Consider the following 18,443-nt stretch of genomic DNA (forward strand, 5'->3'; position numbering starts at 1 on the left):
CCACAATATGTATTCGCATAAATATTTGTATGTAAGAGAAATCTGTTTTGACTATGTTCACGCGCGAACGCAGCCATAACCAAAGCGGGGGGAGCGGGGCGCGCGGGACGGAACGCTGCGCGCCGACGCCATTGCGACCAGACCTTGTTCAACTCGCGAGCGAGTGCATTCCGCCTTTCATTATTTCATTTACCATTTTTGTGTCAGTTCTTTTTTATTGTTACCATATCTATATACCAATATACAAATTAATATCAAATACAGTCCACTATTATTGAAGAGCACCTAAACAGACTATTTAATTTTGCTTAAATATTTTTTGTCATTTATGATTCGTTTTGCTTTGGAATCGTCTCAAATAAACTTAACGGGAGTGGCGAAATTTGATTTAACAAATATGTGATCAACAAAATAACATAATTATTTTAAGACACCGAACTCTGCCAGCATTTGCAAACAAAAAGCCAGTAACTGACTTTTTATATATTTATTATGTATATATAACCTATGACCTGAACCAGGATTGGACCCCAAAGAGGAGGTCCTCGACCAACCAGTACTTTTGAATTATAATATAAAGGTCTCATGGTTTGCATGGAATAAAACGAGAAGTTAATGGTTACCAACATTTATTCAGTTGCAACGAATCATAACAAATCAAAACTTCTTTGGCTGGGCGATGGTCACCGTCTTAACTTCCAAATACGGGTCAACGCAGTTCGAGCCACTGAAACAAGGATAAAAATGATAAAAGCTTTGTATAAAATGCTCTCTACTATTTCGTCTAAAATCAAAACGATCACATTAATTAGTTTTCATAATTTTAAGTTTTCTATCAAAGCTAGATATTCGCTGCCTTACAAATTTTGCTTGTCGATAACTAATGAGGTTGGTTTACCGAAGTAAGTATGTATTAATTTACTTTCGACTCTCTCCAAGATACTTATTATAAAGGAAATGAATGTAATTACCTTTCGCGTCCAATTCCCGACTCCTTGAAACCTCCAAACGGATTCTGTCCACAGAAGTGAAGGTACGTATTGACCCTAAAAACAAAAACAAGATTTATTAAGAATCTCGCTGTAGCCATCACCAAATATGAAATTCGTTTATTTTTATTTATTTACCAGCAAACGCCAGATTCAACATGCTTGCTGAACTGCAAAGCATTGTTGATGTCTGAAGTGAAGATTCCGGAGGCGAGACCGTAGTTAGTTTCGTTTGCTCGGTCAATCACTTCCTCTAATGTGTCAAACTTCAGAATGCTCTGTACTGGGCCGAAGATCTGAAAGAAATAAGGACTATAGAAACACCCTAGATGTGGAGAAGATCATTGACGCATGGGGTCATGTACGCACACAACAATGCTTTAAACATAAAAAAATAATTTGTAATATTGAAACAGAACTGATGAATAAGGAATAATACCTCTTCTTTAGCGATGGTCATGTCATCTGTGACATCAGTAAAGATGGCGGGTTCGATGTAAAAGCCTTTGGTTCCAACTCGTTTGCCTCCAAGGACCAGCTTCGCTCCTTCTTTTTTACCAGTTTCAATATAGTTCAAAACCTTCTTCATCATCAACTCGTCGATCTACAAGCAAATCAATAAATGTTATTTGATGAACCGGACAATTTTATTTTCATTGAGTTAGTTTTCATTTAAGTACATCTTTTGAACTCTTGTCTTATTAGTCTTGGCAATTATTGCTCGTATCACGTACCTGCGGTCCGTGTTGTGTCGTGGGGTCGGCCGGGTTACCCATCTTGATAGATTTAGCAAACTTAATTGCCGCTTCAACAAATTTGTCGTAAATCTTGGAATGGACGAACAAACGAGACGCTGCTATACACATTTGACCTTGGTTCGAGAATACACCCATTGCAGCGTATGGGACCGCAATCGACACTGGAACATTAAATGATGTTTAGATTAAATAATATTGTCAAAATGACCATAAGAATCGATGGAAAAGTATCAAACTCTTTGAACTTACAGTCAGCATCGTCCATGATGACGAGCGGGCTCTTGCCTCCCAGCTCAAGAGTGACACGTTTAAGGTTGTTGGTTCCAGCAGCTTGTTGAATTAATTTGCCGACCTTAAAAAAATAATACGTCAGTGTGAATAAATCGAATGTTTTACAAGTGCCGAAAAGATATATATAAATTGATTATTACCAATTCCTCTCAACAGAAAGCTGTGACTTAACACTTACTTCAAGAGATCCAGTGAACGATATCTTCGCAACTTGAGGGTGGTGAGTGAGAGCGACTCCAGCGGTTTCACCGTAGCCATTGATAACGTTCACTACTCCCTTGGGGACACCGGCTTCTGCCAGCAACGCCGTCAGATACAAAGCAGTTAGTGGAGTCTGTTCCGCTGGCTTTACCACCATTGTACAACCTAGAACATTATACATATAATATTGAAATCTTTTGGCCTAGAAAAGATTTTTACGATCAATTTAACCTGATATAACTGAAGTAATTTGTATTACTTCAGTAGTTAAACGTTAACACTTACCTGCGGCAAGTGCTGTGCAGACTTTGTTGACGTACATTGGTACTGGTCCGTTCCATGGCAAAATAAGTCCACATACGCCTACAGGTTGTTTTAATGTGTAGGAAAATACTTCACCGTCTGTGCAAAAGAAAATATGTTGGATGTAGCAAAACCAGAAAACAAATTGCGTTTATAACCACTAAGAAATGAAATAACTCTGAATATTAATTTTCTAAGCAGAATGAAATATGGAAAGTGTTTAAACGGAAACTAATAATTTTTAAATATAACTTTAATGCATTGAACTTAACAGCTTTTGTGAAGAAAGGTAGACTTTAATTCTTTATTTTAAGTTAAAAATAAAATACTCCCTATTCAAAATTGTCATTTAGTAATCAAAGTCAATATGGGATGACATTTCTTTTTTTGGAATGGATCATTGATCCCTTGTAAAATATTGTTAATATCTAAATTTAGTACACCTATTTGCAACTTATCCCAAGTTAATAAAATAAAACTGGGGTCGGTTGGTATAAAGTGTTTATTAGAATAGGTTTGAACAAATAGATTCTCGCAACAATTGGGGGCCGTGGGCCGGCTTCAATTGATAAGTGGACTAAAATCTGAATTAGCCTCATGGCTACTCGCTTAACACTATGTGGTATCTTGTGTTGTTAATTAAGCCCGATTTTTAGGTAATCGAATGAAAGATATTTGAAAAAGGCGAGGAAGTAAACTTACCAGAAGGAATTGTGGTGCCTTGAATTTTATCAGCTAGACTCGCGAAGTACCTAATGTAGTTAATACTTCCTTGCATGGCCTTCGGGGCCATGCTCATCGTCATGCCGTTGTTGTAAGACTCTAACTCGGTAATGTATTGAATGTCTCTCTCCACGAGGTCCGCAAACTTGCGCAGGAGTTCACCGCGTTGGGAGGCATCCATTAGGCGCCATTCTGAGTTGCGGTGGAAAGCACGTCGTGCAGCCGCTACTGCAAGGTCCACGTCAGCCTATAAACGAGTTTATGAAATTATTTTGTCAATTTCCAAGTCGTCAGATTAATTGTTTGTTTACGTTTTTATTAATAGTCTGGAAGTTTAAATTCTACAAGGTTTTTATTCAGTAACGTTCTTTAGTGAAATTGGTAATCAATATATAAGGAAACTGCGAACTTAAAGACGGCTTCGGTCTTTAGATTTTTTGTTTCACGCTCTGGATTGATTTATATTTTTTAAAGATCTTCACACACCCAACAGTATAAGCCATAAACGACCTTCTGTAATTTTTTGGTCCATTATATAAAAAGGTGTCTAGGTCGTGGTCTTGTAAGGGTGTAGGTATCTTGTTACCTTGTCTCCTTCAGCGACAGACGCTATGACCTCTCCAGTGTGAGGGGTGTAAGTGTCGAAGGTTTTACCGCTCACGGAGTCCACCCACTCATTGTCGATGAACAACTAGAAACATGAGGATTTTTAATCAGGCGTCAATTCATTTTGGGCAGAGTCCAATTTAAAGAGATATACATTTTTGTTACTTATAAATCAAAATCAAAAGTTTTTATTTTAAGAAGCCGTTTTCTTGGCGCTTTCATAACGTTATAATATTGAAAATGTCAAACTTCTAGAAAAGAACCGAGTAGAAACTCCATGAGTTACTCTTTTGAAAATAAATATAAATACGGAACATCTTATACATTACCATATCGTACGCTAGAAAGCGCAAAATAGTAACGGTATGAAATACTAATTTAAATCATGGAAAGAATCAATCTAGTAAATTTTATTGAGGTTTACACTATTGATACAGATACAAGGTAATATTTAAAAATGCTTGTTAAATTTTCATTAAGAAATTTATATGATTGAAAGGGTGTTAGTGGAGAAATTAGTTATATTTATGATGGTACAAAGATTTTACGACTTATAAAATAAAAGCTACATTCATATGCAATAGGTAAATAAAATGCTTTTTTTTTTAAATAAATGTATATTAAGTAAAGATAAAACAAAGAATTTAAATTTAATAAGTTGACTACGTATAATAGGTAAATTAATGCGTTTCACATGTTTGGATAACACTTCAACGAAAGAAAATATGTATTATCAAAAAAATAATTTCTCTTCAAATAATATTTTCTTAATTAACGAATTTAAGGTTTCGAACTTAATTAACATTTGAGAATAAATCAATTCAGTTAGAGACATTAAATCAAGAAAAGAAAGTGTGGATATCAAAACTAAATTTTGACACTTAATAAAACAATAATTAATTAATTCATCAAATTAAAAAAAAATATTAATTTAAGCACAATCACAATGTTATTTATATTTTCAGCTACATTTAAGTACGAACTATATTGTCTATATATATTGATTTAAATATTAGGGTCAAAAAGTTGTCGAAAAATATGAATGTAAAAACTAAAATGTTCTTACCTTGGTGTATTTAATTTGTGGTGCCATGGCGACTGTTCGGAGCGCTAGTTAGACAGACAATAATGCCCCCAACACTGGGACCGTTCTATATGTATTACATGATATGACGTCAGGACAGATTGTCCACTTATCTCATATGGGGACAGTGAAATGACAACATCAACACTATTTGGGTTTGCATTCATTACTGTTCGCATCAATGCATTTAAGTTTATTTCTGTCTAAGACTCTTTCTTTTTACTTAATGGCGGCATTAGTAGTCGCAATTGTCTATATTTTGCTAAAATTATAAGGGTCGTATCATTATCCGGGAATGCGTCATTTAAACGGTGTATTTAACACATATTAAAATAAATATTATAAACATGAAATATACAGCAAAAATTATACAGGACTCTTTATTTTACTATTAAAGTAGGTGTATGTAATACGTGAAACTTATAATATGATACATATAAGGTAGGGAACCATGTGAGATAATTTACAATTTATGCTATCATAATTTTGCTGAATCATCATTAGTTTACAAATTTAAAAATAAATCATAATAATATTTCATAATAATTTTAAAGTTTTACACTAATACTCACGCGATTAAAAAGTCTGATCGAATTTTTTGTCGTGTCTGTCTGCGTAAAGTAAATCTGCATAGTTTTTAATTAGTATAACATCATTGTAAGGGGTAGTGGGGTGCCATTTAAAAAAATAGTGAAGCCTGTGTCGCTAATGAATTTGATTACTGAAATTCATTAGCGACACAGGAGTTCATTACAATGACTAATTGAACTATATTTTATTGGTCAAAATCTCTCAGCTTAGCTCTCTCTCTTATGGACTTATGAGGGTAAATAATTATCTTTAATAATTGCTTTCTAGGTTCAAAAAATATGTTTATTATCCTTTTTTCCAGGGAAATCCTGATGGACTTTCTCCGCCCTGGGGAAGGCGGAGAGGTGTGCCGGACTCCTACCGGCTAAAACCACCGGAGTACGCTTCACCCTTCCCTTGTAACTGAGACCACGGGAACGCAATGCAAACAACCGCGATCCCAGGCAGGGACGCTCCTTGCTGGAGCTGCCACTTTAAATAAGAGTTGATCTTCCTTCCACCATTAAGAAGCACGCGGAAGCACCGCGCGCGCCGCCTTTAAGCTTTAATTTAGGGCGTTAGACTTCCCCGCGTCTACCGTCGAAAGCTACTTATGGTGGCTGAAAGAGGGCATTATCAGCCCTCCTCTAAGCCCTTGTGCATCGGGCACGAATCGGGTGAGTGGCCGACAGCTCCCGCCCCCTTTCCGCACTTTCTTTGAAAGCCAACCATTGAGGCTATAACAGAAGGCAGCGAGAGATCCCCACCCAGTACCGCAACGAGTTTCTGTATTCTGTACTGTCGTTGTATTGCCCATGCTGAACAAACCTCCAGGGTATGCTGCGCATTATCCTCGCTGTCGTCGCAGTGGTGGCAACAACGTGTGGATTCCTTTCGGGCGATCAAGTAATTGCTGAAGCAACCGTGTTCGCCATGACGCCTGCACACCCATTCCTGAAGGACACGACGGACAGCACCTACAGTCCTTGATCCTGCTCCTGGACTTGTAAGCCGTTCAGCCCATACTTCCAAGAAAGCATTACGGAGCTCCTTTAACATGGCCCCTACTACTCGAGGCGGAGGCCTTTCATCGCGCTCGAGAAGATCTTTTCGCCATTCATAGGCGGCCGCGAGAGTTTTGGCGTCTAGGTCCCAGGGAAGCGATCCTGCCAAGATACACTCATGTTTATTATCCTGACTCAACTGCGTTTGCTATTTTCGTTTCGTTTCGCTTCAAAAAAGAACAGGCCCTCAATTCGTATATTTGCACTCTCACTGCATTGAGATTTCCGAAAAAAAATTGTTTGTAGTTTAAGATATTTAGTGAGATAAACAAACATGGGCGGTCTGAAATGAAATGAAATCATTTATTCTGTAGTGTCATCACTTTTACATGTCTTTTTTGTGAGAACTTTGAAGTCGACTTTTCCTATCTGACTACTCTGAGAAGAAATGTCGAAACAAACTCATTGGTCACAGTCTCTTTTGAAGTCCAGACAATTTAAATGCGGATAAAAATGCATAAACCAATGCACGGTACTTCTTTGGACTGGCCATTTGAGGAGATGGATCTGAGCAAGGGGAAAAAAAAGCAAATCACTCAAATCGCCAGTTTGAGAAACTACAAATTAAATATACCTGCATAAGGTTTATACTTACAATACAATAAAATAAAAACAAACAAAGAAGATTGAAAACTAAAAAATAAAGAATTAGTTAAACATTATATGCAAAAGTACAAAATATATCAACGGGGTTGGGTTGGATGTAGGCTTTCAAAGATATTCTTCCGAAACCTTGAAACTGACAAGATAACTAAGTACATATTAAGTCCATTTCTATCAAGGTTGGGTAGAAACTGCCGCAGAATGATTAATCATTATTTGTGTAGGCATATTGTATTATAAGCTCGTCCGTTTCGACGTATTTCATTATCCAAGTTAGGCTTAATCTAAAAGATTTCGAAGACTATTGAACTTGATGCGACAGAACTAACTTACAAGAGCAACAAATACAGTGCTCTGGTGGGGGCGAACAAAATACTCTTGCTTTGCGGGCCACACGATCGAACTTGTTGCAAACTGTACTTTATATTTAATGATTTTTTGAGAGATGGTTGAGATTGACACTGCCATGGTATGGATATGTTATGCGGAGGAGAGAGAATCATGTGATGAGGAAGGAAGGCATGGAGCATGGATGTAAATGGATATAGGGGAAGAGGACGTCCAAAAAAAAGACGATATGGCTGCAAAGAGTTTTTCTAGTGAGATGATGTCAGATAGTACGATGTGGAAGAAGACAGGTTGCGCAGGAATAAAATAAAATAATCGGGTTAAGGGCAGGGGAATGACGGAATTAATAGTTCAACCTGGCAGAACGAAATTCATAGAATAATCTACCGTACGAATGGCATGTACAAGTAACATAATAAACGTAATAAAGTACAGTAAGAGCAGGGTAAGTTAATTTTATTGTAATGAAATTACGCAAGGAGAAAATCAAATAAAGATCTGTGTGACATAATTATAACAATATATGTTATCAAAATTATACTACATCTTATGCTGAATCATTATTCGATTACAGTTAATGGCAGACAGATTGCAGAAAAAACATATTACTAACTATTTGTTACCCGCGACTTTGCGCGATACTATGCCAAAAACCCACTGAGCGCGCCGTGTCGCGGGTTCGATCCCCGCGTAAGACAACCATTAGTGTGATCCGCGAAACAATGATTATTTTCTTTAATGCGGGAGTCGTATAAAAAAAAAGTCTGAATGCAACTACGATAAAACGATGCGAAATGCTTGCTGGGGGGTCGTTGGTAAACTAAGCATGTTTTAAATGCGGCTTGTACTCACAGGAGCTTGTTAAAGAGTAAGATTATACCTAATTATAACAGAATATGTCATGGGAATAACATTCAAATGGAATTGAAAAAATCAATTATTATATAATATCTAAATAATTTAATTCTGTATTAAAAAATATTTAATGCATTTCACAACCCAGATTTTTGATTTATTTTACGTTTTTTTGGAATTATTGACTCTACCAAGTATTGCACAATATTTTGAAATACCAGAAGTACCTAGTATCACGACAGGGTATAAATAATTTAATTGAGAGTAGGTATCCTAAGTATGATTTGCAGAATTTACAGCTTATCAATCAGATGATACCCAAGCACTTAAGTTGTACTTAAATATGGGTCAAGTGCGAGACGGTCTCTTGCATGTGGTGTCCGTAGCATCTTACTTTTCTAGACAATAAATATTATATAGGTTAAAAATTAATAGATATAAAAAATCTAAAATCACACGTCTTAAAATCTTTTTATCAAAATCGGTCCAGCAATCGCTAAAGCTACCATAAAAATTTCATCCTGCTAGCTTATCGGGAAGTGCCTCAAAATTGAGTTACAAAACCAACCGGAACGACAAACAAACAAACAAGTAAGTGAGTATATAAAAACGTGGGAAAAATACCTAGTTATTTGCTAAAATTGATCAACGACGGATGTTTAATCGATTCCAAAGTTCCTTGTTTAGTCACATTATTTTAACAAAGCAAGTATAATATATTTATCGCAGCTAAGGAACTCAACTTTTACCTGCAACTATATAAATAGTCCAATCAGTTTTTACGGAACCCTAAAATTTACAAGATAACCGCAGATACCAAATCTTCACTAGTATTATAAATGCGAAATAACTCTTTCTGTCTGTCTACCACAGATATTAAGAACCTGAGTAGACATAGGTAACTTTTAGAAGGTAAGGAATGGCTTTCAAATTCTAAAATGACTTATCCGCAGACATAAAAAATAAGTATACAAGCGAAAACCGGAGAGTGGATTGCGTTTTAACGTTGATATTTTTCTTTTTAAAAACGACTCCCGCACTAAGGAATTTAATCCTTGTGTCGCGGGGGTTTCACAAACATACAATTCACATGCACAAAGACACCCAGACTCAGAACAAGCATTCATGGATCTCACAAATGCTTGTCCTACGCGGGTATCGAACCCGCGACACGTCGCGCAAAGTGGGTTTGGCGTGATGACCTCAACCACTCGGCTAACCATGCAGTCAATAGAGTAAGTGCGCCAATTATAGACTTGTTCCGTAATATGGACTACCTACATTTCTCAAAAAGCATCGGTCGTATTTAGCTATCGGTCTCCGCACAATAATTATAGCAATAATATAAGCATAATATAAGTAGTATATAAGCATGGTATAAGTAAATAATATAAGTCATAATTTAAGCAAATATGACTGTTTGGGAACGTGGCTTAAACTAAGGGAAAGGTGTGTTATTTTACAATTATTCATAATAAATTGATGTATACAATAGTTTTAATAATTTTCTTAGCATTCATCTTGACGACCTCCGTGGTCGAGTGGCGTACGCACCGGTTTCAAGGTGTCGCTTTGCTCTGAGGTCCCGGGTTCGATCCCCGGTCGGGACAATGTAAAAAATCACATTTTCTACATTGTCTCGGGTCTGGGTGTTTGTGGTATTTTCGTTGTATCTGAATTCCATAACACAAGTACTTTAGCAATTTACTTTGGGTTCAGAACAATGTATGTGATGTTGTCCGCATTTATTTATTTATTTTATATTCACATTAACCTTGAAATGTATGTGTATTATAATATGGACCACCGACATATTTTGAATATGGACTAGTGGTCCATATCTTCTAATGACCCAGCGCGCGATATAACGACACCAGTTGATAAAATTCCTGATAACCTGCTACCTGACAAAAGGCTGTTGTACCTGAACCCGATAACTGCTTACCTGAGACAAGGACTGTTGCTACTCCGGAACCTCAATCTGTAATTGAACCCTTACCCCAGAGCGTTGATGGACATCATGCATCCTGGTTGTGCATGCAGCAAATGCACAACTTTGTCAGCAGCAGACGAAGAAAAACCGCCAATCCTACAATTTTGATTCCTTATAAACAAGATTAGAAACATCGATACAGAGGAACATAAAAAAGAATTCACCAAAGAAACCGCGAAAGAAGACTAAAAAGAAAATGCCTAAAATTTCCCAAAAGAAAAGAAAGATCACAACAAAAATAAAATCATTGTCTGAAAGTTCTGATAAAAGTGATTATTCAGTCAATGAAAGGCCTGATGTAATGGGCTTTTTTCCGAAGATGTTCGTAGAGAAATGGATACAATGTGCATCATGCAGGGAGTGGGCTCGTGAAGAATGTGCTGGCATAGAAGATAGGGTTGATTTATTTGTATGTGCATTGTTTACCAGTAATTAGTTTAATTTTAATAATTGACTATATTAATTTAAAACCATGTGGTCCATATTTTATACACTTTTTGCTAATGCACAATAATGACATAGTTTAGAAAATGTTGATTAGTTCTAAGATGTTCATGTTCCTTAAGAATTCTATCAATCGCTTTTGATACCAAATAATTATCGAACCTTTTAAAATATATAAAACTGATTAATCTCTATAATTCTGAGTTTTATTACACAAAATCCTTATGGTGGTCCATAATTGGCGCACTTACATTATGTATTTACTTTTCTCTATCAAGTAGCTAAAAGATCCTGTTACTATTTTATTACGTAACTAGCTGTTGCCCTTCGTCTTCGTCCCCGGGTAGAAGATATAAGTTATGATTTCTATCTGCCCTGTTTTTTTCACATTTTCCATTGTATCTTAGCTCCTATTAGTCGCAACGTGATGGTTTATAAATGGTCTATTCAACACAAAAAGAATTTTTCAATTTGGACCAGTAGTTCCTGAGATTAGCGCGTTCAAACAAACAAACAAACAAACTCTTCAGCTTTATATATTAGTAATATAGAGTATAGATTTCATTGTTTTTCAGGCTAACGCCTTGTGAAAATGTATTAGTCTGCTGGTTAGTGTTCGACTCTCAACCAGACAATAATTAATGTCTTTAACTATCGAATATAATATGGGAAATTTTTTAGCAACTTACAGATATACTAAATCCCAGCATTTATATGGTATTCGTAAGGAGACATTGGCTGCCAAAATATTTCTATGGGTTACAATAACAAGTTGGTAATTTATACACCACTAGCTGTTGCCCGCGACTTCGTCCGCGTGGTTAGAAGATATAAGTTAGGAATTTTTAAACGGAATCCCTCCAAGATAATTTTCTCTGTTTTTTCCACATTTTCCATTGTATCTTCGCTCCTATTAGTCGCAGCCTGATGGTTTATAGCCTAAAACCTTCCTCGAACAATGGTCAATTCAGACTATGGTTTAAACACTTTAAACAAGACCCTGACCCCTGTTTACAACGACCGATTAATTCATTTATAAAATGATTTCGTATATTCTTATGCATTTTTCCTACACAATAATAAAATTTGAAATTAAGTACGGGCGGAACACTCAAGTTACAAATATTGTGTTGGCAAAATGCTTAAGAGAATAGGAATAATTTCAATTTTCATGCAATTACCATTCATTCATCGGCCATTGTAAATGTCATTAATCTTTAATCTTTAACAAACAGTCTCGCATCGATACCGTCCCTTCCCCGGAATTCGAGTAATGCCATCTCGTGTGTTCATGCGTAAATATGTGTTATTTATGATTTTTCGATGTATTGTTCTGCTATTTATTACAAAGTTGAAGCCAATAAGTCCAAAATCATAAAAACAATAATATGAATCATAAGTCCTTAGGAATCCTGGTTAATTATAAAAGGGTCATGAAATGATATCACTAAGATATCATTTCATGACCCTTTTATAATTTTAATAAGTCGATGTAAGCGGAAATTATGCCTTCCTGACAGTATATCGCAGCGCGCATTCATGTTTGAAAAGCGCAATGATCGTGGCCACATTTTATCATAATATTATTGATATTTTGTCAATCTTAAAATGTTTTCTAAGCTTAACTTTAAAAAATACCGTAACTAACCTGGCAACATTGTACTTTGGAGTTGCCAGGGCAGTTTATAATTCTAATGCATTAATATTTTTATTTCTGACAACAAACAAAAAATTAAAATACATCTTCATTTTTGCAGTTTGGATACCGTACGTGAACTTAATAACGCAAAAATCAAAAAACGGTATGTACACGGAACTAATTTATTATGGTTAATGGTAATTTATCACCCATATCTCGTCATTAAAAATTTTGTTTGCATAAATCTACTACTCTTTCCTGGGTTGGGACTTGTGACTGTGTTAAATTGATATTAAAATTAACCATGAGAAATACATCCAAACATTAAAACGAATTACGTTACGTTTCCCAGAAAAAAGCATCAAGTGAATCATTGCCAATAACGTCGCATCTCAGAGTCAAAGTAAACGATTAACATCATTTGTAAATAACAATGTAAATAATAAACAAGATATAATTTACCTAAAAATAACTGACATTAACATAAAATGATAAACATTAATAATGATAAACAAATTGCATACCACAGACTATGTGAGCGCAAGACAAGACCATTATATGTCATTTATGACAGTCCGTACCATTACATTTCATTATCTACCAGAGTCACAACTACAGTTACAGGAAATAGTAGGGTCTGTTTAAGTCTGTGCTGTATTAATTTTCCGTGTTGTCTAAAATTGTGATTCATTGAATTCATTCATACATCAAACCTGTCATTATTTGGTTTACGTGTGTGTTTGAAAATAAGGTTTAATACTTTTTCCATTGAATTTTTGATTTTTTATCTGTATTGCTCTGAAGGGGGCAACAACAATGCTAAAGTTTAGTTATTAGTTTAGCGGAGGCGTCGGATAGTAGTTTCATCAAGTAATTTATTATTGTGTGTAATGGTTTAGTGACAAAGTGATTCATTTCTGGATTGATATTACAACATTCTGTAAGTATCAAGAAAGTTTTTTTTTCGTTTTGTGTCTGAAAAATTGGTGTCAATGACAACTTCCCGTTCGAAGACGGAAACGATTGTTTGTTTTTAATATATTAAATAAGGTTTCATTAAGTTTGATATGACGTATACCTTAGCGTAATTAACCAATACTACGTTTGATTAAGAGTTATCCTAAAAGATGATGAACAGGAATAGGATACGTATGCAATATTTCCAAATATTTACATCAAATTATTAAGTTCAGAGACTTGTGCATTATGCAAATACTTACAAAAACACAAACCGGATTTTGGCCTCAAAACAAACACTGACGGGGTTTAAGGGCGAAAATAAGATCAGAATGCATCATGCAATCTACTGACTTTGAAGATGAAAGATGAATCTTATAGTATCATTAAACAAAGACTTAACCATGACTCAATCATTTATAAAATAAACTAGGTAGTTATTTTTTATAAATTTATTTTTGTGTGCATAATAAAAGTTCATAAAAAATAAAATATGCATTACCTTATACATGTACTAACTGTATAAGCCAAATTTATGTTCCAAATAAAGGAATTAAAATATTTCATATTTGAAAAAAGAACAAAGGCCTTCTGAATCATATATTATACAATACAAGTTTTGTTTGGTATAAACAATTTACTGATAATTTTGCTAACCAATCATAATTAAGATAAATGCCAATACATTACATAGGTCTTTCAACAAGAATGTTTGGCATGCTGTTAAAGTTCTATAAAAAAAATATCATAAACAATAGCGTTATAACAGTAACACTGAATAAGTACCATGTCTAATGGATTTGTATTGGAATGTGCTACTTTCACAATTGATGACCTACTTTTCTTTCAAACTCTTTTCTAATTGATATAGAAAACAGCACTTCCTATTTTCATGCCTTTTAAGCATGAACTAACAATCTGTGCATCCATATCGCCATCTCCATAAGTAGGACTCCCGCAGTAGTGGCAGCGAGATTGTTATACCAGTTTCACATCCAAAACAGTGTTATTTTTATTATTTGATATACAGGACAAGATGTGAAATTGATAATATTTACAATTAAATAATAATAGATCCATCTTAAGATGTGATACGAGACAGTGGTTAAATTTGAACTCCTGGCCATTGGCCTTGGTTGCTTCTTTCGTAAAGTGAGTGCAGTGTTAAGCCACAATTTGCAGTTTCAAGGCCTGTATGAGTATGTATAGTCTGTATTGTATAAATTCTTCCATAGTATTATTTGGATGTTAGTGCTGAGCATTATCTTATAAAGCAAGATGTTTTAAGTGACGGTGGTTGGATCTTGAATAGGATTTGGCTGTATAGTCCTATTGTACCGAAATTAAGATACCGGGTAAGCAAAGATAAGTAGCAAGATTGTCTAACTTCTTGATAGCTATAAGTGTTTAAACACTAAGTTAAAAGTTAAAGTTAAACTTAAGTACATACTACTTATTCAAAAAATCTTTGTCTAAATATTTGTTTTTAACCATGTCAAGGCAATTATCTATACTCTATACTAATATATAAAGCTGAAGAGTTTGTTTGTTTGAACGCGCTAATCTCAGGAACTACTGGTCCAAATAGAAAAATTCTTTTTGTGTTAAATAGACCATTCATCGAGGAAGGCTTTGGGCTATAAACCATCACGCTGTGACTAATATGAGCGATGAAAAAAATAGGGCAGGTATAAATCATAACTTACATCTTCTACCCGGGGACGAAGTCGTGGGCAACAGATAGTTAAGTTATAAAAGTGCCTTATCACAAGTTAATTAAATTGTTTGATATAGAAGGAAATAACTACATAATAACTAATCTAAGTTACCACTAACAAGCAATCTAAATATGATTAGTTCTGTAAAAAGAAAACTAACCTAATATTCTTTAATAATCCAGTACAATCAGTCTGTGATTGTCTTTGCATGTAGTTATTAAAGTTTATAATAATATACTTTTGTGAACCTTTATGTACATTCATTTATTTGATAATAGAAACTGTTAGTGTCATTGCCATTTAAAAACTTTCGAAAATAAAAATAGTGATATTGTGTGCTCTAAAAAAGAGGAAATTGTTTATCGTTTACCATCATACACAGCAGTAGTCAAAACCTACCAATAAATGAAATTCAGATGTACATTGAAAAATAGACTGCTCTTTAACCTTAACCAACTTTAACCTGAAACTAAAACAAGACCCAATTACCAAAACTACTGTCCATACAGTCGTCTTCTACTTACTTCCATGAAACTTATGATACATGATACTTGGACAGTTGAAATTTTCTTGTGAAAATTTGAGTCCAAGTATGTTGTATTTCCAATCACGCCATAAAAAAAATAAAGGATCTCATGGAAAAAACATGTTTTTGAAAACAAAAACTTGTCATCATCAAATCACATTAAAAATAAATATTTAATCTTATCTTATTTGATAAGTGAAAGTTGCAAGGATAGAAAACTATAGATATATCAATAATGGTACTTTTGTGCTACCATTTTGGTTCTTGGAATAGTCCTAGAGTTCTATGTACTTATATTTTAGCAGATGTGTAAAGAAACATTTTTGTTCTAGTACGGGCATTCTTACAATTAGCACAACTAACATGTGGGTAACACATGTGTGTGTATAGTCCATACTACTATTTAGGGAATCTATTGCTATTGTGGACTTTGCTTGTTATTATTCATTTTTTTTCTTTCATGAGCAACTTCATCGTCGAAAATGTGTCTTCCACCTGTCTAACTTTTGTCCATACACTCTGTAACTGATGTAATTCCTGACGGACTGAATTGATCGTAATTTTTTATTAAATCCACTACCCCGAAATTACCTTGTTTATGCATCATCATTATCTTAGGCTCTAGACAGACGGACTGCATTTCAACTGCAATACAACTGCAAATTTTCATTTCAGTAGTTTGCAGTTCTGTTGCAGTCGCGTCAACTGCATTTAAACTGCATTCGAACTGCAAATTTGCAGTTGCATTGCAGTTGAAATACAGTCCGTCTGTCTAGAGCCTTAGTCTTAGCATGGTGACACTGTTTAGAGAATGGTCGTGCTCAACATTTTCATTACCCTCGTATTTTACAAAATTGCCGATATCGACGATGATCTCTTTACATATATCGTCTCTCTCGTTATAAATCTGCCTAGAGATTCACTAACATGTTTTTGTCACAAGAAATAAGATTACAAAAATGCATGTCAAAAAATCTTAGGTTTTAATTTTAAGCAAGGATTAGTAGTTAACTCAGATAATAAGATAACAAACTCTGATACTTGCAGATAAGGCAGCGGAAATATTATCCAGAAGTTCTTTCTGTTCTTGTCTTGCTAGTTTTTTCCGTACATTGTCTATGCGTCATCATCAGTATTGTTTGTTACTTGGGTCATAACTTTATTATCAATATTGCCATACTAAATATTCTGAAGAAGTACCGGATATAGCCGGTGCTTTGTCTTTAAAATTATCTACCATACTTCAATGCTGGGTATAAACCCAAATCAAAAGATGCATGGGGTTTTTAGAAGATGACGTGACTTAAGAAAAAAAAACAAGGCATAGACACTTAAAAATGTTTGTTACTTATAATTCAAGTGAAACGTGATTGCATTAATTGCGTTTTTAATTCGGTTACGAGTTATCTGACGACCGGCGTATCGCTACATGTATCCTGCATGAGTAGATACGGATGCGTCAACGGCACTCCCAGGTCTCTACGGCAATTGTTTTATGGGCCAACTAATGATAATTTGGCAGTTTTGCTCCTCTATGTACTGATGTTTAAATTCGCACTAAGTAAATACTAGCGCGTCTTGACACAGGTGCATTGCTGTTTAATTAAAACAAGATGCGGATTACACAGTGCTGTTGTGTATATTATAAGTTTGTAAGGTTCTCCTCTTTATAACGCAGATACAATTCTTCGAAATAGTTCAGTACAATAAAAAATGACTTTAATATGTTCATCTTTCATTCTCTAGCCTTCATAGTCAAGGAAATATTGTATGCATAAGTTGAACTTGGTCAATTGCTGGTCGGACTTGAATCACGAGGAGATCCTTCCAAATAAGCTAAAGAAAAACAAACCTATGAAATTTTTAACCAAAACAAGTTGCTTGATCTGGTATAGCGCAAACATACACATCATCTGAGAATTTCAGCTCTCTATCTATCGCGGTTCATGAGATTCAGGATTCCTGGACAGTGGACATTGACCGCTGAGCCTTCCTAACAGGGTTCCTCTATTACCTCTTAGGTACGGAACTAGTTGTTTTAAAATTAGACTTGAATGTCGTGACTAACACAGGTATGTAGTGTCGCCCTAGTTTACTTTCTTGCTCCTTTTAAGTGGGCGTTCAGCTGCACGCACTGTTATAGAGTATAGATATATAAGGCGTGCAACAATGTAAATAAAAATGTTCTCTGCTAGGTTGTTTGAATCGTGCGAACTCCTATCGTCTGGAGAATTCAGAGGGGCTCGGAATTGGCCGACGCGGCGACGTAGGGAGTTATCGCACTTATCAAAATCAAAAACGTAAAGCGTGAGAACGCCAGTAGTGTTGTATAATGCTTGAAATATTTTACTAATTGATGACTGGGCTTTCTTAAATTATATTTTATATTCGTCTAAAATTGAATCTAATCACGTTAATGGATTAAACCACAATTTAAATCAATTTTGATTTACAATTCCCTGATTCGATAATGTCAATTCAGTTATGTAGGTACTTTGTAAGGACATAACATAGCTGAAATTTATATCCTGTGGCCTGTGGGGTACTGATAGAGTTCACTGAAGTAAACAAGGAAAAATAATTAATGCTAGTAAATCCATTAACAAATAATTTTCTGCCATATATGTAACATAAAAATTAATATTACAGCGTTAGAAATGACTGGTTTACTTAACACATTTCTATCGTACATTATTACCATCTTGCTGTGTGCGCTGTAAAAAGAGGATGAGAATAAGGAATTTGACTAAAAAACACATTAGTCCGTCAGG

General features: G+C 35.0%; 3 protein-coding genes across 3 annotated transcripts in view; 1 reads left to right on the plus strand and 2 right to left on the minus strand.

The window, feature by feature from the left end:
* Window positions 1-612: 612 nt before the first annotated feature.
* LOC113500923 (retinal dehydrogenase 1-like) lies at window positions 613-5,127 on the minus strand. The gene is made up of 11 exons (XM_026881873.1): window positions 4,938-5,127; window positions 3,852-3,956; window positions 3,245-3,512; window positions 2,525-2,641; window positions 2,217-2,404; window positions 1,997-2,099; window positions 1,724-1,908; window positions 1,429-1,593; window positions 1,128-1,285; window positions 972-1,046; window positions 613-727 (listed from the first exon to the last, which is right to left on the minus strand). Exons 1-11 carry the CDS (start codon window positions 4,962-4,964, stop codon window positions 658-660), a joined length of 1,461 nt encoding a protein of 486 aa, XP_026737674.1. The 5' UTR covers window positions 4,965-5,127; the 3' UTR covers window positions 613-657.
* A 1,034-nt stretch (window positions 5,128-6,161) lies between these two features.
* LOC113500798 lies at window positions 6,162-12,490 on the minus strand. The gene is made up of 2 exons (XM_026881698.1): window positions 12,481-12,490; window positions 6,162-6,691 (listed from the first exon to the last, which is right to left on the minus strand). The coding sequence occupies exons 1-2, from the start codon at window positions 12,488-12,490 to the stop codon at window positions 6,162-6,164; spliced, it is 540 nt and encodes a 179-aa protein (XP_026737499.1).
* Window positions 12,491-13,051: 561 nt separating this feature from the next.
* Window positions 13,052-18,443, plus strand: part of LOC113500799 (protein draper-like) — a 30,546-nt gene continuing 25,154 nt past the window's right edge. Inside the window, 1 exon segment of the mRNA XM_026881699.1 lies at window positions 13,052-13,411. The gene's annotated coding sequence lies outside the window, so the exon portion shown is untranslated.

The sequence above is a fragment of the Trichoplusia ni genome, chromosome 14, assembly GCF_003590095.1.
Source record: "Trichoplusia ni isolate ovarian cell line Hi5 chromosome 14, tn1, whole genome shotgun sequence".
Taxonomy (NCBI): Eukaryota; Metazoa; Arthropoda; class Insecta; order Lepidoptera; family Noctuidae; genus Trichoplusia; species Trichoplusia ni.

Excerpts from the sequence above, each read along its gene's own strand:
- LOC113500923 (XM_026881873.1), bottom strand. The coding sequence starts at position 4,964 with ATGGCACCACAAATTAAATACACCAAG. Across the intron at positions 3,957-4,937 it reads CACAAATTAAATACACCAAG|TTGTTCATCGACAATGAGTG; the intron begins GTAAGAACATTT and ends TCATGTTTCTAG. Across the intron at positions 1,286-1,428 it reads TGACCATCGCTAAAGAAGAG|ATCTTCGGCCCAGTACAGAG; the intron begins GTATTATTCCTT and ends TATTTCTTTCAG.